This window comes from Micropterus salmoides, unplaced genomic scaffold, assembly GCF_014851395.1.
Source record: "Micropterus salmoides isolate LMB-PRFRI ecotype aquatic unplaced genomic scaffold, ASM1485139v1 Ms_hic_scaffold_6, whole genome shotgun sequence".
Taxonomy (NCBI): Eukaryota; Metazoa; Chordata; class Actinopteri; order Centrarchiformes; family Centrarchidae; genus Micropterus; species Micropterus salmoides.
Window position 1 is genome coordinate 11357607 of NW_024044348.1, and position 20923 is coordinate 11378529.

The 20923-nt window shown below is 39.4% G+C and overlaps 1 protein-coding gene across 1 annotated transcript in view; it reads right to left on the reverse strand.

The window, feature by feature from the left end:
* Positions 1–1506: 1506 nt before the first annotated feature.
* smad3a (SMAD family member 3a) overlaps positions 1507–20923 on the reverse strand; it is a 32417-nt gene continuing 13000 nt past the window's right edge. The window contains exons 2-8 of the mRNA XM_038701121.1: positions 10255–10448; positions 9829–9963; positions 8890–9015; positions 7723–7935; positions 7429–7566; positions 5899–6043; positions 1507–4130 (exon numbers count right to left, since the gene is read on the reverse strand). Of these exons, the coding sequence (XP_038557049.1) occupies positions 4007–4130; positions 5899–6043; positions 7429–7566; positions 7723–7935; positions 8890–9015; positions 9829–9963; positions 10255–10448 (1075 nt within the window). The 3' untranslated portion in view covers positions 1507–4006. The remainder of the gene's footprint in view (positions 4131–5898; positions 6044–7428; positions 7567–7722; positions 7936–8889; positions 9016–9828; positions 9964–10254; positions 10449–20923) is intronic.

Below are 20923 nucleotides of genomic sequence, written 5' to 3' on the forward strand. Positions count from 1 at the left end.
ATAATAAACATGAACATATGCCCTACCCTCCTGCTCTTCACTCATTTTTAAATGGTTAGTGTCTAGATCTGGTCTGTGTGGAATAAAGGCCATGATTTATAAGGCCATAGAGGCCATGATTTATAAATTAATTCGAGTGCAGCTCACTCCTACAGGACCACTCCCCAGTTTCTCAAAAACAACAACGACAACAAAAGTGTCTGCTACCTGAAATCATCTACTGTATAAAATCGTAGGCAGGATCCATCCAGGTCTTTATTTAGTTTAGCGAATTAACCTGAAACAAAATGTATTTTGGATGAAGGTTCTACTAAGTGTTAACAAGAAGATTCAAAATGAAAGTTGTCTTGTATACCTTGTTACTATATATGTTTCTATAGCCTAATTATAACTCATAACCTGGCTAATAGAGGACAGGGTATCCATTTCGAACCAAGTAGATAATTCAGAATGCATAACACAAATTAAACAAATGCTTGAAAACTGTGTTCAAAAACGGTATTATCATTGTTTTTATTTTGCTGACTGTATACACCATATATATTAAGATAATAACTTAAGTCCTGTTCTAATGCTTTGAGGAAATCTGCCTACTCTCCACATACACATACAGTCTCACTCAATGATTCATATTTGCCCTGCATTTGACTCTCCTGCACACCACAGATTTAATTATTAAATGCTTGTGTTGTCTGGAATGAGGATCAAGCAGAACTTAGCTCTAACAGCAGGAGACTGTGGTGGAGAGGTAATGTCAAGCTGTCTCTGTAGAAGTTGCTGCTTCCGCCTTTGATCCAATCCCACAAAACAGCTATCTCATAAAGGACAAAAATGTGAAAAATAAATAAATAAAAAGACAACTTCTAAGACTGCTACTGCACTGACTGTTTTTTAATGAATCCAGATATCTTAAAGAGTGAACCAGCAGAATGAAACACCATTTAACATTGAAGTGATTCTGTCCTGCATCCAAACTATGTCACCACGGTGAAGTGGTTTCTGAAGTGCCTAGCAGGTTGGTCAGCCCCTCTTTACCTTAAGGGCATTAGAACAAAGCTTGCATTCATATTCAAAGCCATGTCGTGCTTCTGTGACAGCACAAATGGTTATGTTTGCATTAGCTTGTAACTTAGCAGAAGTGAAGAAACAAGAGAGTGTCTGCTTTGAGCCTGTAATTACTCTTTCTGTCTGCTTCTGATGATCAAATTATCCACCACAGAGCAGGAAATCCCCAAACTACAAAGGAAAACAGAGTCTAAAACCTGAAATGTCTCCAGAGAGGCCTGTAATATCTGCCTTTAAGTACAAACCTTGTTAAGCTATAAAATCAAGTTAGTTCTGATTTCTGATGTTGAATTATTCCATATTTGATCAATTATGCTCAACAAAGTGAATCAGACTGAATACAAGAATAACCTTGACAGTTACTAAAATACACGTGGTTTGACATTTAACGTTTGTATTAAGTAGCTTCAGTTTCCTTCTTTCATGGCACGTGAGCCCCAGTATCACCACATGATATATATTTTATTCATAGACCAAAAATAATAAACAAAAATATAAAGCATCACATCAACTTTTTATAGGCAGAGAAAAATAAAGGGTATACTTTTATACAAGACATCTAAAACGATCAATTCGGAGCACAAAAACATGAATCACAACTAATAATAACATTTACAGTGAACAATTTAAACAAGGGGGAAAAGCACAAGCATTATAACTTGAAGAGTATATAAAAATTGACAAATTTGCTTGCAAAATATTACCTACTTGGTAATTACACTGACCATGGGGCTAAAGAGTCCACTAGGATGAGGACTGCTGTGGTCAAGGACACTAGAAGCTCTACAAAGAGCTGTCTTGTCTCAGATTGGTAGATGCTACTGTTTCTGAAACTACCCCACACTACAGTTGAAGGTTTAAAAGTCATTCATTGTTTAATAGAAATCAAAATCTACCAGCTTTAAGAGTAAAGTCTTATGGCTTTGTGGTTCTCTTGATTCCCTAAAATGTTAAAGATTAGCACCACTAGGCTGGCATTAACATCAAAAGCTGGGTTAATGTAAATAAGTACTGTAAAAAGACTTCAAATATTGTCCATGTTCACCCGCTGTGTCTTTGTCTAGTGTTATAGAAACAGAAGGAAATCGATCCACTTCCATCACAGTGGGTGGCTGAAAGGAAACGGGGCCAAAGCTACTACTTTGTTTTTCTATTTCAACAATAGCTTTTTTTATTTTATTTCGGAACTTCTTTTTTGTTCTCCTGTGTACAAAACCATTAACATTATAAAGGTTAATAGTATAAAAAATGGGGACATCGGATCTTGAGAAGCTACTGTTATTTACATGCCTCTATCTATATAAACATTTCCCTTTGTAAAGAGCTGTGCTTTTTGCTGAAACTGCCTCATCTTCACAGGTAAAAAAAACCCCAAAACACAAGGGTAGTTTCTCCAGACCTGCTAGCAATATTTCATGTCATTTCATGCAAAAACACTTGGAGCGGACAAAGTCATCACCACGTTATCACCTTATTGTCCTACAAAAATAATTGGTAGCAAAATAGACTTTAACGTCTCAAGAGTCATGCATCTGTCTTTTTCACCGGTTTCTGTACATAATTCAGATGTTTTTTTTTTTGTTTTTTTTATGGTCCTGAGTGTGCAAAATGTCAATATTACTGATGGCCAAAAATAAGACCAATGTTATGGACTGCTGAGAGAGAAAATTAAAAAAGCAAAGGCATCTTCCTGCTCTCTTTACACAGCCTTCTGCAGAGTTCCTATGTCACACATGTATTCCAACAACATTTTGTGTGTTCAACTCTAAAAGTTTGCAGAGTAGTACAGTATGTAAGATGTTTTCAAGTTCTGTGTAAATGCCTATTATATACTACCTACTACACAATACAATGCTGCAAAGGTATTTTGCAAATTGGCAAAGCTTCCTGAAATGAATGCAGGATATATTTCATATAACCCTGTGACAAGAACTATTGTAGCTGTGAACTACAACAGCCATTGAATGTACTTTGTCAGCATCGCTTCACTAGACTATTAACATTTTACAAAAGTGCATCCTCCTCATCATGACATTTAATGAACGCCGTCATCGTTAAGTACTTATATATGGGTTTTAAGAGTTGTACCCCGTCTGCTCTATGGTCTCTTGAAGCATCGGACTGCTTTGTCAGAGTAATCTGGCCCACAGTTCAAACCAGTCTATGGTTTTCAGCTATTAGAGGGGAAAAACGTTTTATCTATAGTTTGACAATTTCCTTTCTTTATCATTTGTTTCTGTCTGACACTCAAATGTGCAGTTATTTGTCTTGTCAGAGTAACATAGGCTGCATACAATGACAGTATGAAAACCTAAACAAATATTCCTGCTAGATTTACACTATATTCCTTCACACAGTGTTTACAAATGGTGGTTGAACAATTCCATTATATTATCACTGGATCACATTTGTAAATTTCTTCATAACCTATCAAATGCCCAAATAAACAGAAACAAAGTCAAGTGAAATGTATTTAACATGATCTTACACATGCTTTACAAAATTGTTATTAATGCTTAAAAAAGGGTTATTCATTTCTTGCAATCCACTTTAACATCTGTACAAAAAAATGTAAAAAAAAATCATGAAAAATAAGGAAAGAAAATAAGAATCTCTTAATTGGGGGAAAAAAATACCATCCCATCGCTGCAGCCTTTCTGGCTCTTAGATGCCAAAATAATAGACAAAATGTGGAAATCATACTAACATGGTACTGATTTACTGCACTTGTCCCCTTTTGCCACAAAATACATGTATATAAAAAAGTGCTACTGACAGCTGGTGGGGAGGAAGGACTAAGTTACAGATTGAAGATTGACTGGGGGGGGGACTCATCGTCTTTCCGTACTCGTATAGCCATTATTGTCCGCATGCTGTCTGTGTGGTTTGAGTCACTGACAGGAGACGTGGTGTACAGAAAGTGAACGGATGTAGGGTTTTCCTAAGAGACGCTGGAGCAGCGGATGCTTGGGGACCCCATTTGTGTGAGCACTTTGTCGAGCCACTGCAGGGGGCCGTTCAGGTGCAGCTCGATCCAGCAGGGGGTGCTGGTCACTGTCTGTCGCCTGAGTGTGACACAAGGAGAGCAGATGTTAAATACTCAGAGAAAGCTGTTTAGAGCAGGACTTGTGTGAGTAAACTTACAAAGTCAAGTTTCAGCAAGAAGCTGGCCCACAGCTTAAACACAAAAGGAAAGCCCAAACAAACTGGATGAATGGATTTCTGTGAGTTATATATCGGTCTACCTTATCAATGCCTCATCTACACAGTGATGAGTTTAGCTGAAAAATGCGATAACCTCAGTCACAACTTAGTCTTTGTCTCTCAAATAATGCTTAAGAGAAAATGTCATTTTCTAAGTATCATACTACAACTGAAACTGAAAACAGGATGTTAAGTTTCATAACCATTTGTTACCTCTGTTCTACAAACCTTGTGCAAAGGTTTCTCCACTTGCACATCCTTTAAAAATAATGGTTAAATTCATTTCTTTAGTTCTTGATACTTCAAAAACTTGATCTCCATGTCCTTTGGCTCTTCCCTGATTCCCTACAGTCTTCAAACAAAACCCCTTACTGAAGAGCGGAGAGGAGAGGAGAGAAGAGAGGAAGAAGTGTCAAAAATAATTTAATGTGAGTGTATGTGGAGTTAAGTGACAACTCTTATGCCTAAAGTGCCTGGTGAAAGGTGAACATCAGCTGCATTTCAAAATGCAGTTTCTATGTACTACAAATAGATTTCCAACAACATTCTATTTTCAGTGTGCCTCTCCCAATGATAACCTTGTCATTTCTCCCTCTGAGCTCTGTCACTGATTCATTTGTGTTGTTTTTTTCCACCTGACAAATCTCATTTGACACTACAGAGTTTTTTTGCAAAACCGAACATTTCATTTGGTTAAAACTTTAGGGGCAGCTTGAATGAGCTAAGTAAATTAAACAACTAATATCATAATCTCTCAGTCATGCCAACAATAACAGCAGGCAAAATGTATCCTGTATGTTGTCATCTATCTAATTTACACACTGGCAAGCCAGATGAACAGAAACACTTGCCAGCTGCATGATTTCCTTCTTCCTCTTCTCTCTTGCATTAATATTTTACATTTGTCTGTGTATATTTAATCTATTTTTTGGTGAATTAAAAAACAACAGGTAAAAGGGACAAAATAGTTAAAAAACAGACAGTGTGGGAAAATGATGTGGGTGGAGGTAGACAAGAAGGACGGCTTGGCGTGTCCAGTAACCTGAATCCTGCTTTTAAGTGTCTCCACATCTCAGCATTTGGTCTGGACAGGATTGGTGAGCAGTCTCACAGCTAAAAGGTTTCCCCTTGAGGAAACCTCCTGTGCAGAGCCAACTTCCAGCCAATCATCTGCTCCCCTTTTCCTCAGTGTCCTCCTTTTTTACTATCAGTGAGTCAGACTGTATGGAAAACAGGGCGGGGATGGAAGAGGGAAAGTCTGACATCTCTTTTTGACACAGCACATGTGTGTTTGTTTAAAATGTCTGTTGTGCCAACTGGGGCCTCTTTCTATCAATGAGGTCTCGGCGACGTCATACATCGGAGTGTGAGCAGATGTCTGAGAGCGGGGGCGGCTGGATTGTGGGATGTGATTCACATTCTGTTTGTTTCTATTGTCTGCGTTTACATAAGGGCTTGCTAAGGACTTGATATTTGCAAACCAGCGCTTATAATGTTGCTGACAAGTTGGTTGTGGTTTATATCGTCTCTTATGCAGTTCTGTTATGCAGCCCTGTAGTGGTTTGGGTTTGCCATTTAGGAAATGAGTGATTGTCGTTAACCCAAAGCTTATCTGTGAGAGCAGCTTACCTGTACTCAGCTCCCCAGCCTTTGACAAAGCTCATGCGAATGGTACACATCCTGGTGAGCTGGTACACAGCCTCAAACCCCTGGTTGACAGACTGGGCGAGCAGGGCAGCAAACTCCTGGTTGTTGAAGATCTTCAGGTTACATCCTGGAGGGAACAACCAAAAGTCAGGTCACAACGTTACCTTGGATTTAATGTATTTAGAGATGTACTCAAGACTGTGGACTGTTGGGGAGGTTTAGCTTAAAGAGGCACTCCAATCATTTTATTTTGTGGCTCCAGAGGGAGCTGAAATCTGATGAATTGCCTCATGTGATGTCACTTGAGACAGCGTCACTTGGGTCTTAAGACTGTAAGTTTGAAAATGAAAAACATCTGTTGGTGTGACATTAGAAAGAAGTGCGCTTAGCAGACCTCTGTAGCCCTCTCCTCATCTCTGCTTGAGGCTAACGGCTCGAGGCTACATTAGCCGCTACAAGCTTAACGCACCAGAAACTCTCACCAATCTGTCAGTGGTCAAGTTACATTGTGTGTAATGGAGGTGCCAAGTTTTGACAAGGAAAGTAGTCATGGAATAAAAAAGACGATATCTATGGTTCAGCTGCATTCATGCTGATACTGTTTTTCAAACTCTCCAGCGTGTGTCCAACAATGTTATAAGAGTATTCTTTTAAAAGTGCGAGAACTGTGGATGAAAGTTGAAAATATGGAGGAGATAGCTGGTCTGAATGTTACTGTGCTTCTTTTTAAAACCGTTTATTTAGACTGATCTGACATGAAAGGAAGCTCTCTAGCATTGTAAGCTAATTCATAAACTTGACTTTATTTTCTTTGATCATATATGGTATTTAAGTAAGAAATGTAATACTTTAATCTTAATAAGGGAAACAAGATGTGCATCCCTGGACTGGTGGTGAAGATAAGTGATGGGCTAGATGTGGCCTCATGTGTCGTGATGATCCAGCCACAGTAAATGTGTTCTGAATCAACCACTTTAAAGAATTTACTTAACTTCGATTAATCACAACTTGGTTAGCCAACAAGGTCCTCCAATGTCTTCAGCTTTGAAACAGACATTAAAAGTGCTCAAACTGGATAATTTTGGCAGCCGAGACAAATCTCACTACTGCGATTTTATATTCCTGCCTCTAAGACTATACTCAGCTGTGGACGTTAGGGACAACACAACTTCATACTGGACTTTTTTTATGAACACATGGGAAAAATGTACTTACAGGCATCTACAAACCAATTTGATTTGTGTATGTCAGCTTCTGCCTTTTGGGCAGATGTACTGTGGAACTGAGGATCAACTCACCAAACCTTTGATTTGCTGGCAACCCACTCAACCTCCTGAGCCACAGATACTGTCCATCTCCAGTTTTGCCTTTCAGTTTTTATTTCCATCTACCTCCCTCACTCTTCATCTCTCCATTTCTCCCCACTCGTCTCACTCTCTATTCTGTCCTCTCGCCCCATTTGTCTCCTTGTCCCCAACTTTCTCTCTCTGTCTCTGTCAGCCTGATACACACCTGGAGGAATCTTGCAGACTGTGGCGGGGTGCCAGCCATAGCGTTGGTTACAGTTGGGGCTCTGGACAAAGATGGCGCTGTCGCTGAGACACTCAGCAAACACTTCTCCTCCGATGTAGTACAGCCGTACTCCACGGCCTTAACGAAAACAGAGACAGAATAACAAACATGAAGACATGCGCAGTAATTATAAATGTAGAGTAATGTCTTGTTTGGAATTGGTTAAAAAAGAAGCATCATGAATCATTATATGTGCAGAGCACATCTGCAGAGCAGATGTAAACAGAATCCTACCGATATGTCTGCGTGTTAACTCCACAGCTGCGTTGCGGTTGACATTGGACAACAGGCCCAGGCAGAAGCGCTCTGAGTTGGAGGGGTCCGTGAAGCCATCCACTGTCAGCGAGGGCTGTGAGGCGTGGAAGGTCTCTCCTACTCGCTGGTTCAACTCGTAGTAGGAAATAGAGCACCAGAATGCCGGCTCGCAGTAGGTCACTGGTTGAAGGTCTGATACAGAGAGATAGACATTTTGCTTTCATCAAACCAAAATAGATAGCAAGACAAGAGAATGGAGTGCAAAACTACTACTAGATATTAGGATGGGTGTGAACAGACAAAGATGTGCAGATCAGATACTTGAAATAATACAGGACGAAAGAAATTAACAGTAACAAGGTGACATGGTTAACAGGGAAAAAATGGGTGCAAATCAAGAGAAATACTGACCAGAAAAGAGACTAGATGGGAGAGAGAAAATGGATATGAAAAGAAACGGACGGCAAAACGGGTTAAATGTGGGGACAAAAGGGTCCGAGGTGGATATAGAGGGGGAAGAAAAACACCACCAAAGAAAACATTAGGGCTGAGCTTGCGTCACAAAATGTCGAACCCATATGCGGTTTCCCAGAAGCCTTTACCAGACAAAATGTGGAAATTCAACCCTCACTGGTGGGACACTTGAGCCAAAACGGTCAAATTATAGGTTTATCCATGATAATTTTCAGTAACTTCATCTGGTTCTGGTAATTAGCTCTTTTTCCCCTCAACATGGCCACTCTCTAACAACTTCAACATTGTGTCCTTGGCTTTGAAGTCCAGAACAGAGCTGGATGGCATTGCCAAATGAAACTGGTGTGATTTTGTTATTTTCACCAGTAGCTTTCCGGCCAAACCCCCTGGCGTTTCTCCATCCTGACAGAATAAACATAGGATATTGTCATTGATGTTAGCGTGGGCTGAATGTCGCCTTGGCCTGTTCAACAGCTTACATGGTGCGGGGAACACAAAGGCTTCTTTCATCACCTGGTTTCCTCTTACAAAAATGGAGTAAAATCAAGCAGAGAATTCCCCATTGGGGAGATACACTATTGAAACATTTGCCTGTAAGTGAAGGCAGACAGACAACAGTACACAAACACACACTCATGCACACACACACAAACACAGACACACAATCCTTACCTAAGTTGCTGTGTGTGGGTGAAACGGGATTAGGTGACAGGTTTGGGGAACTTGTGTCCATGCTGTGCGTCATCTGGTGATCGCTGGTCTCTCCATCCTCACTGAGGTAGCCCGGTGGTGGCGTTTCTGAGATACACAAAAACACACACACACACACACACACACACACACACACACACACACACACACACAACAATTCATCACATTTGTGACAACATTCCCTGGTAAGTGTCTGCTGTACATGTAAAGTAGCTGGCTGATTGAAATACAACACAGGAAGACAAGATGAAACTAATATTTATAATAAGAGAAAGATTTAATATAAAAACAGCAATCTTTCAGTTTAGTTTAACTTGCCCACCTGTTCTGTGCATCTCTGTTTCTGCTTCTGCTAGTCTGACATTACATGCAATTCTCCTCTCTAATAGAAATATGTGGTCACATTAAAAAAAAAACAAAGAACAAAACACATTTGGTCTTTGTTCAACCCTGGTGAGGAGGAGTATGTTGGAGCTATGTCCGATAACAATTCCTGACCCATTCAGATTGGCTGAAAACATGCATCACTGTGTCAGTCTGAAAGGTGTACTAGGCACTAAGAACAACCACCAGGTCAATCACTTTCTAGCATACATTTTAACAATGTGTATGATATAGATGCAAGAACATAAGCTTGTCAGTGCTCAACTTATGAACAAAAGAGCAGGTTAACTAATAGCAGCCCTTATGTGGGTAACCCCAAAATCAAGGATCCCAACTGTCTAAACAATCTCTTCGCAAAGAACTCTGAGAAAAGACAACAATGTAATGCACTGCCTGACCCATGCTCATGTATAATGTTCAGCTTGACACTGGCATAATGTAGATAATCAGACTAAAGTTTCACATACCAGTATTGGTGTATCTGAGTGTGAGTCATGTACGGAAGCATGCTGGTACCTGGTATGTAGTTGCTCTGGGGCTCAATGCCAGCAGGGAAGTTGGTGTTTTCTGGAATTGAATGGCTGTAGTCATCCAGAGGAGGGAACTCACTGGGGATTTCTGTGTGTCTTGGTACCAGCACTGGTGGGAGTACTGTATAATGTATATAAAGACAAGACAAGTTAGAACATAGCAATAGTTTCACATCTGGATAAAAATCAATAAATATGCAATCCAACACAATTTTACAATAAAACAATAAATGTATGCATTAAAACAATGACATAAGTTATGTACAATAAATAACAGGGAAAACTATAATTAATAATCCATGTTGATTAAAAAAAAAGTGCATAAAACAAATCTACTTTAAAGTTAAAAAAACAAACATTAAAACTGTGATAACATCTGAAGAAGAGATAAGCACATGCCGAGCTCTCGTACCTGGCGTCTCTACTCTCTGGTAATGGTATGGGTTGACACACACTTCATCCTTCTTCGTGTGGAAGGCGTACTCGCACAGCTCCACCGCTCGCAGCTCATGGTGGGACTGCAGGTCGGGCCAGCGCCACAGACGGCAGTAAATGACGTGGGGTAGACCTTTTCTGTGGGAAACCTGCAGACGGCCATCTAGAGACCTGCAGATAATCCAAGTGTTTAGTCAATAACCTGAAGTACTGATTAAGTATTTTCAAGCATTTTCAGAACAAAAAAAATGTTTCTTGGCCATTTCTTGTTTTCACTTGAAATACTGACTTGATATCAAGTGACAATTTTAGGCTATTTACATCATATTTCCTTAATAGTAATCAATTCTTTTGTCCCTGTCTTCATTTATACATTTTTTTCTTCACAGTTATCACGAGATTACCAGTTTTAATATGAGACTTGTACTGGTTATAGTCTGATCTGAATTCCTTATCCTTTTTGTGAACTTTTTGACATTGCCTATCTACACTTTTACAACATTTTTTAATTTAAACAATTTATTTGTATTCTAAGGACTTTGACACATGTTGTTTGTCTCGTTTACAGGATTTTTTTTTTTTTTTAAGTTATTGATGTGGTAATTGTCTCAGGTGTTTTAGAATTGGAGCCCCCTTTTTATTGGTTGTTACATCCTGTGGCTTCAGTATAAACATGTGTGTTTCACATTGGAAACTGATATCTGACATGACCAAAAATGTTGAGTCTCTAATAAACTCAGTGCTGACATTGTGCAGGAACACAACCTTTTCTTTCTCAGTCTAGAACCATTAAAATATTTTTCAATCTGTGTTCATATTACAATTCACTACACACAACTATGTCCTCCAAAACACAAGGTGTGGTGTTTGCTATTATTGTTAAGTCTGGGCTCTGACACTACCTCCGACTGATGAGGGTCCCAGCTGTCTATGCACTGGTTATGAGATGATGTCTAATAATAAGTAACCTGCAATGAGATTACAGTATGTATAACAGGAATTTCATTGTGTTTTATAACACGTGAACTCATCTGGTACACAATACTGTTGGCAGGATGAAGATTTAGGCTTCCAGATATTAATAAGTGGTAGTTTGACAGTGCAGATTGTCATAATGGGGATGTAGACTGTAATCTCTGAGCACAATGACCTATGAAAGAGAAAAGAAACACTGTCTTATGCAAGAAGCAAAGACCACATATGTCCCCTTCTATCTCTCTATCTCACCCAATCACTCTCACACACAAATACAGAGTAAGGGTCAAAGGTGAAAGTTAAAGCCCTTTAAAGTGGCACATGTCTGTTCCCAAATAAAAAACAAGGCAGTGTACTGTCCAACTACTGAAAGCTCACTCGTTCCCCATCTGGGTCAACCATTGTACATTCTGCAAGCAGAGAATGGGGTTTTAATTTTTCATGGCAAAAGCTTTCATTCACTGCCTCTGTTCTTTAAAAAGGACTGGAGTGTGTGTGTTGGGGGGATGGGGTGTCTGAGGATTTTATGTGCACACAAGCATACAGAAGCATACAGATGAAGACACAAACTATCACTTAAAGCCTGTGAGTGAGAGCTTGTGTGTTAATGCCCAGCTGATTCACACCACAAATCTGCATCCAACAGCTTAATAAGTGGCCATATCTTGTAAGACAAACAATATAATTCAGAAGAACTGTCCTGCACACTAAAACCTTACATCAAAAGATTCCCCATTTGATGAAAGTCCAGTAACACAGCAAGACGTTAAGTGGGGAGGCATGAAAAACTGGTATTAGGTTGTCAACTTTCTTCACAGTTCATAAAAAGCAGCCATTTCTTGGAGCTTTTTACCTCAGTAAAACCAGAGCTGTCCTCAACCATGAAGTGCTATTGTGGTTAATAAATAACACATAAAAAGCAGTTTTGTTCTGGATACATGTCACTGTCTTGCTCAATGTACAGTCGGCTTGTCAATAGCAATAAGTCATTTTTTATTGTGAGCCACAGTAACATTATGCTGTTTATCACTGCTGACACATCAAAATGGGAAATAAGCAACATAATAAGATTAATAATAATAACATCTATTATATCATGACTAAGAACATAACAATGTAATATGGCTAGGGACGACTCATGATGTCACAGGCAACACAGTCAAAAGAACTCCCAGACTTCAGGCTTTTAAATCAAGGGCAACCAACAGTGCTCAGCCTGCTACTCTGCTTTTGACTTTAGTGTTAAGAGAAAATTCAACAACACTGAGAGATGTAGCTGCTCCAACAAGTACAATCTGGATACTTACACAGATTGGGTACTTACACAGAGTGGACAAATAAACAGGGACACCTTTGGTTATTATACAATCAAGTAGAAACCCCTGCAATAAATACTATCTTTGTAAACCTAGTTATGTTCATTTTGTCAAATCTTTTTAAGTTCTATTGTACCTAGCTCGTTGAGATGTTAAGGTAACATTATATTTTGTTTAGTATTTTGGTTTGTGAAGATCTTCTTGTGACCACTGTTCCTCTTTTGAATTTCCTGACATACGCTGTCATGATTTATTGAAGCTGTTTCCTTTTCCTGTTTGTGACTGATGCTACAGCAACTGAGGCCTTTCAGTACATTCAGTAAGCTGCCTCAAAAGTCACTTATTATAGCTAATTGGTATTTAACTTTCTAACTCACTTTGCAACCCTGTTTTACAAAAGGTTGAACAAAATAAACATATAAACATAAAGACAGCTAAATTACAGTTACAAAGGCAGCTACAAAAGTGAACCATAAGAAATTTTTCTTCAATTCATGATGACATAAGGGAAACGCATGAAAAGTGCATCTGCAAAGAGGAACAGTGATCACATGTAGTCATCATTTACAACACTGACTGAAGGAAACAAGAAATTTACTGTACAGTGCAATTAAAAAGCTCTCTGACAGTATCCCCAAAAATAGTGCATTAAAATCCTCAAAAAGGTGATATTTAATGTGGAGTTGTAGTGGTTATTCTATAAGGTGTTCCCTTAGTCTTTTGGAGTAGAAAAAGAAGAAGGAAACCCTTTTTCACATGTGTTAAATGGTCAGGCAGGGCTGGTCTGATGTCAGTGGTATGTGGTTTAGGTCCCTGTTGCCGAGTGGGCGTTTGGTGGGTCTACACTCTATTTCGGCTGAGACAGACATGCACAAACTTTAGTGACATTACTGGCTATTCGGTGTCCTAGAGTAATTTGTGTGTGTGTCCTTTTTGTAAAGCCCCTTCCAGTCAGTGTTTTTAAAGAAAATGTTTACAGTAAAGTATGGTATAAGTCACACTAATAAGTTCATAGATGAACATGTGCAATACATTACAACAGATGATCTATACTCAACCAGAAACAGTTAATATTTATATTTAACAGTGACAACAACCAACATCACCAGTCCTTAGTGTTGGGAAAACAAATGTGATTTAAGCCTAGTTACATCCCCACTTTGCAATTTCAAATTAATGGAGAAAAATCATGTCAAGCACACCATCCCAAATGCTCCAGGAAGACAAGGAAAAAATACCCCAAAATGTAGGTTGTGTGGGTAAAAATTAAAGATACTTGTGCAAACTTGAGGTTGATATCACTTTGAACTCTACACTGCTCAGTGAAACACAGGGCAAATCAACATGGACAATCAGCACATATTATCTAGTTTTCTAGTAAGGTTTAGGATTAAAATCTCAAATCAGACTTCACGTCTAAACATGTTTGATATCTGTGACAAGAACCTCGGTACATCAAGTTTAAACTGATTTGATTTGTGACGCGGTATTTTCAGTGAGGTTTTACAAGTCTTGTAGTTTTGATACATACCGTAAAACTAAATTACATTCCGGGCTTTTATTTGCTAAAATCACTGAATTGACCCTGCCTATATTTGGGACAGTTGTCCATATGGGACGGGCCTTTAATTCCTTTTGCACAAAACTGAAATAGGCTACTATGAAACAGTTTATTTATTTCAAACAGAATATTACTTGTATAAAAATGATCAAATAATATCAAATACATGTCATTCATTTGATCTACCTCTGTCAGCCGGTTTATGGGCTTGTATTTTGAAGGCAGCAATGTAAGGTGTAGGATGAGAAAAGTGTGGCAGAAGTTAGCAGACAGAGAGTAGTGGACTTCACATGTCAGGATTCACAACTTGGATAAATTTTTATGAAAAGCTGTTTTGATTGATTTTGGTTTGTGGACCCTTACAGACTAAAGGAATATTTATATAATCAAGGATCAGACACATTCAGACTTAACGAGCACTTCAAAGGTAACAAGAGTCAGGACATTTTCATCTTTTGTAACATGCCGGTTACACGATAAATCTATATGAATTAGACTTTGAGGCTTGTTGTTTCCGTTAAATGAACTGAACGATTGAATTGTGGAGAATCTAACCGATCTAACAATGTGCAGCATGTCCATACTGACATATTGATCATAAGTTTACAGTTTAAGTTAACATTAATATTTGTATTAAGGATCTCAGCAGCTTAGAAGCAGCTAAAGCAGGCGACCCCGCAGGGTTTAAGAGGTTTTATGCATCCAAAGGACTTATATAAATACCAGACCAGGTGTTTAATTGGGACCTGTGTTTATTTGTTAAAATGAGTTCCCACACCAGGCCAGTGAACGGGGAAGGTGGCTATTTGGGACTCAGCTCTTAATTTGAAGTTTTACGGTATATTCCTTTTATCAATGAATCTGCTGTTTATTCTCTCAGTTAACCATTTACTCTCTTTGTAGTTTTATTTAGTTCTGTTTAGAAAGAAAAACAAACAGTCAAAACATTGTGTGCATGAAAACATACAGACAGGTTCAGGCACACACTATTTCCATCTCCATCTGAATTACTCACTTTATTGAAGGGGTTTATGATGGCACGTTGAATGAGACTTTAATGACAAACAGTAAAACACTCCTGCATCACCATCAAGCCTCAGCCTGTTTATAGGAAACGCCAGTAGCACTTTCTAAACAGCCAACCTCAGATACTGCAGAGCGCTTTAAAATGATTTGGAGCTCAGAGTGCTTCAGCTATGTAGCCGTGTGCGTGTGTGTTTGTTCCAGACTGAAGATTTGAAGGACATGGGTGGGATCTGAAAGATTCCAAGAATTCAGGTCAACAGTTTTTAACCTTCAGCTCCTCCCCACAGCAGCAGAAAACTGATCAACACAGATCACCACAGACTGGTTTTATTTACAGATAATGTCACAACTCACACTGAAAACTTAAATGGATACGGATGATGATGTTTCAATATTCACTTTGTGTGCCTTAAATTTGGCTTTCCAAAAAGCAAAGACTGTTCGACCTCAACCTCAAAATTAATAGTGCATAATTTGAGGCTGGATAACACCGACTTCAGCATGTGTAATTGGATAACTGTGTGTGTTCAGTAGTGTACTGTGCGGTACTGAGGATCAGTCTGCTGATTATTTTCTTGATTAATTGTTTTGAAGAGCACTGTCACAATTTCCCAGAGTCCTATGTGACGTCTTTTTTTTGTCTATCGGCTAATCAATTAATAGATTGTTTCAGTATATATTGAGTACATGCAAATTTGAAAGTGACTTCATTTACAGCTTTTACCCTTCAATTTGCACAGTTCTACTATGAGATATGTCACAATAATTTGAAATTGAAAGTTAGTCCTCATCATCATCAACTAACATGGCAATTATTTCCTCAATTAAATGATGAATTGTTTGGTCAATTTAATGTTGGAAATTCCCATTGAAATTTTGTAATGTCAACAAATTGCTTGTTTTGTCCAACAAACACTCCACCAAAATAAATCTAATTTAGTGTCACATAGAACAAATAAAATCAGCAAATGTTCACCACAGAGAGGTTAGGACTAGGGAATGTTTTTTTTAATTGATTAATTGACTAATCTCTTCAGCAAATACAGACAAATATTTCCATTTTAAAGATTACTGCAAAGGTGAAAAAGACAAAACAATAAAGGTTATTTAAATAAAAGCCTAAATGCAAACAGAGCAATGACTAGTCAAGAATGAATGAGTCAATAAGCCATCCACAGAGACAGAAGGCTAGTTAACTCGCTAGTGTCCCCAAAACGGGCGTTTATGTCCAAGAGATGTCCAAAAATGAAAGGGACAAATTGGAATAGATTTTTTGCCACAAGGGAAATAGTGTCAACATCATTGTGTTCCGTGACCCGATGCTGAGGCTGAACCTGACCTTTACTCTGTTTGTGTGAGAATGGTGGGAATTGCAATCTGTGCACACACACACGCAAAGGTATGAGTGTGAGCGAGCTAAAATAACTGCACTGGAATCCTCTGTGTAAAGGGGTTGTTTGAATGGAAAAGAAAGTTATGCTGATGTGAGTGATTGTGAAGAGGTGTAGATACATAAATTTTACATGTGTTCGGATGACTCATAAAACAGACTCAGACAGAACAGATTGAGCTTCACTGAGCTGAAGAGGAGGGGGGCAAAACAAACACTCTGAGGCATGACCAGTAAGGCTCAGAGACACAAACATATACACTTTGTGTGTGTTCACACTGGCGATGGTCCGAGCAGTGGTGATCTCTCACTCACACACACACACACACACACACACGGCTCAGACCTTTTGACATGGAGTTTTTCAACTCTGCCAAGCTTCAAACTCAAATGAAAGTCTAAGCTCACTAAAAAGAGGCCAGCAAACACGGAGAGAAGCTAAACTCCTCTAGAGTCTACTTTATTTTTTGCTTTCTTTCTGTGTTGCTCATTAGCTAGTAACATGAAAACTTTCATGTTTAATTCAGAAATTAAATTAAATGATTATAGACATTTTAAGGGCCTGCAAGTCCATGTAAACATCAGGACCTCCAGTCACAATCTGTCCTATAAGAGCATAGAGGGGGGAGGACCAAGTGGGCGATGGATAAAGAAAGGAGGGTGCTGCTGGACAATAGAGCTGGCAGGCTGTCTCAACAGCTCAGGGCAGCTCAGAGTGTCTGTGACTGGGCCCCTAAACCCCCCCTCCTTCCCTCTCCTCCGTCTGTCCCACTATTCTGACCGCCCTGTCTCCGTCCCAGTACTGAGTGAGGGGCAAGGGTGGTGGGGGTGGGATTGTGGGGGTGTAGGGCTGAAATGGCCTTTGTGCCTTTCATAAAGTCTGCAGCCAGTCTTTCGAGCCATGACCAACAGGGCTGCTGTCTTCCAATAACAACATGTGAAAGACAAATCATTTACTAATTCTGGGGAAAGGGCTGCATTAAAGTTTTGGTTTAGAAACCTAACACACGGTTACTTCACCAATTTGTTAAATTGTTATAATTGCAAAAGTGTTATAGTTCAACACTGTTTGTTGAATTTATTTTACCTGAAACTGCTACATCCCCTCTACTGCAGCTAACCAATTTTCATACAGGACACCTGGGTCACACATTAATGAACGCATTTTCAACCCACGCTGAACCTGTTCTTGTACAACTGTTGTTACAGGTTAATCCCTTATTGTGTCACAATTCAAGGAATCTGCAAGAGTAGAATTACACAGAATTATTACATTATATAATTATGAAACTAAAAATAGTTTGAGGTCTCACTGTAGCTAAATGCTTTGCCTACTCTCTTTCTCTGTTTCTGACACACTTGAGTTGATTAAATGCTATTTAAATAACAACAACGCTGAATTAAACTCCCAAGTGGAAATACCCGTTTACAAAAGTTGGGCAACATCCATGTTCAGCCCTGGTCAGGAGGTCACTGTGTTGGTCTAAATTACCATGCATTCATTAAAACAATTTAGGGGGCCATGCATGTTGTTCCATATAATCCAGGGTTGCCAGTTTAGAGTAACAGCTCCATGATTTTTAAAGCCCATCAGATGCCAAAACACTGCACAGCAGTTTATTAGTATGAGTAGTATTTAGTATGAGACTGGATTTTGGGGCATCTGTAGGTCAGGAGATAGAGCGGGTTGCCAGTTAATCAGAAGATCGGCGGTTCAATCCCAGCTCCTTCGATGCATGTCGAAATGTCCTTGGGCAGGATACTGAACCCCGAATTGCCCCTGATGGTGATGGTGTATGAATGTGTGTGAATGGGTGAATGCGATGTAGTGTTAAAGCACTTTGAGCGGTCGTAAGCACTAGAAAGGCGCTATACAAATACAGAGCATTTACAATTCTAGAAAGTTATTATGACAACATTCATTTACAATAAGTAAGGTTTCTTTTTAGCTAATCCAGGTACTTTAATACCTGGATTAGCTTCTTAGTACCTTCTTAGTGGAAACAGTACACCAAAACCTGGATGAATACATTTTTATCATCTCAGTTTATATATCCTCATATCCAACTTAGAAACATAATATTGTCTTTTGGTTGTTGCATTGCATTCTGATCTGCTAAAGCACCTTAATATCTTGCCTGCCATTAGTTTTTTTTTTTTTTTTGATTTTTAATCATTGGTGTAAAACAATAAGTCTAAAAAGCTGCACAAATTAAGTAATCAATTAGTCAAAAGGCAGAACATTATTATTTTTAAATATAAAACTATTTTGGTAATTGATCAATAATATTTCAAACAAAAACTCTGGTCCCAGATTCTCAAATATGGGTTTTTTAATGTAATACTAAAGTGAATATCTTTCAGATTTTAGACAGAAACAAGACATTTTATAGACCGAACAATCAAACTATTACTTGAGAAAACTACTGAAAAGATTTTCTCATAAATAAAAATGATTTCAAAACATTTTCTGTTTCTTATTTAGATCTTTTTGGTTTGGTGGGCCAGCAGCATTCAACTTGATCACAGAAACTAAATGCTCAGAGTGCACAAATCTCAGCTTGAGAGTACATTACAGCAACTCACACAGATGAACCTATTCCACACACACACCTCCCACTCTCTCTGGAAAAGCCATCAGACTACTCTTTTTCTTACAAAAGAAGGGGGAGGGGGGGGAACTGAGAAAAGAGTGTGAGAGAAAAGCAAGTCTGACTGTGGCCCACAGGTGATATCATGGGGCTGGTGTGTCCTGGGACCAGTGAAGGAGGGCCTACTGTGAAATAAGAAACCAGCAGACAGGCGACTGGCAAAGCTAAATGACAAATAACATAGTCTGGACAAAAAAAACTGGGGGAACGATAGTGGACTGGGAACCATTATTTTTTTTTACTGCTAATAGTCAATGAGCTGAGCAGCCTGTCTCGCTCTCTTTCTGAATCAAAATGATAAATGACTGAAAATATTCCAGATGCAAGTCATTAATAAACTTTTCTCCACAGTCACAGTATTTTTCCCCCCTACAGTAGGGCAGAGTGTAGGCAGGTCTACTAGTCCAGTGATATGGACTGACAGTCCACACATATCATCCTCCACCTGGACATATACAGTGAGGAAAATAAGTATTTGAACACCCTGCTATTTTGCAAGTTCTCCCACTTAGAAATCATGGAGGGGTCTGACATTGTCATTGTAGGTGCATGTCCACTGTGAGAGACATAATCTAAAAAAAAAAAATCCAGAAATCACAATGTATGATTTTTTAACTATTTATTTGTATGATACAGCTGCAAATAAGTATTTGAACACCTGTCTATCAGCTAGAATTCTGACTCTCAAAGACCTGTTAGTCTGCCTTCAAAATGTCCACCTCCACTCCATTTATTGTCCTAAATTAGATGCACCTGTTTGAGGTCGTTAGCTGCATAAAGACACCTGTCCACCCCATACAATCAGTAAGAATCCAACTACTAACATGGCCAAGACCAAAGAGCTGTCCAAAGACACTAGAGACAAAATTGTACACCTCCACAAGGCTGGAAAGGGCTACGGGGAAATTGCCAAGCAGCTTGGTGAAAAAAGGTCCACTGTTGGAGCAATCATTAGAAAATGGAAGACGCTAAACATGACTGTCAATCTCCCTCGGACTGGGGCTCCATGCAAGATCTCACCTCGTGGGGTCTCAATGATCCTAAGAAAGGTGAGAAATCAGCCCAGAACTACACGGGAGGAGCTGGTCAATGACCTGAAAAGAGCTGGGACCACCGTTTCCAAGGTTACTGTTGGTAATACACTAAGACGTCATGGTTTGAAATCACGCATGGCACGGAAGGTTCCCCTGCTTAAACCAGCACATGTCAAGGCCTGTCTTAAGTTTGCCAATGACCATTTGGATGATCCAGAGGAGTCATGGGAGAAAGTCATGTGGTCAGATGAGACCAAAATAGAACTTTTTGGTCATAATTCCACCAACCGTGTTTGGAGGAAGAAGAATGATGAGCACCATCCCAAGAACACCATCCCTACTGTGAAGCATGGGGGTGGTAGCATCGTGCTTTGGGGGTGTTTTTCTGCACATGGGACAGGGCGACTGCATCGGGGCCATGTATTGCGAGATTTTGGGGAACAACCTCCTTCCTTCAGTTAGAGCATTGAAGATGGGTCGAGGCTGGGTCTTCCAACATGACAATGACCCGAAGCACACAGCCAGGATATCCAAGGAGTGGCTCTGTAAGAAGCATATCAAGGTTCTGGCGTGGCCTATCCAGTCTCCAGACCTAAACCCAATAGAGAATCTTTGGAGGGAGCTCAAACTCCGTGTTTCTCAGCGACAGCCCAGAAACCTGACTGATCTAGAGAAGATCTGTGTGGAGGAGTG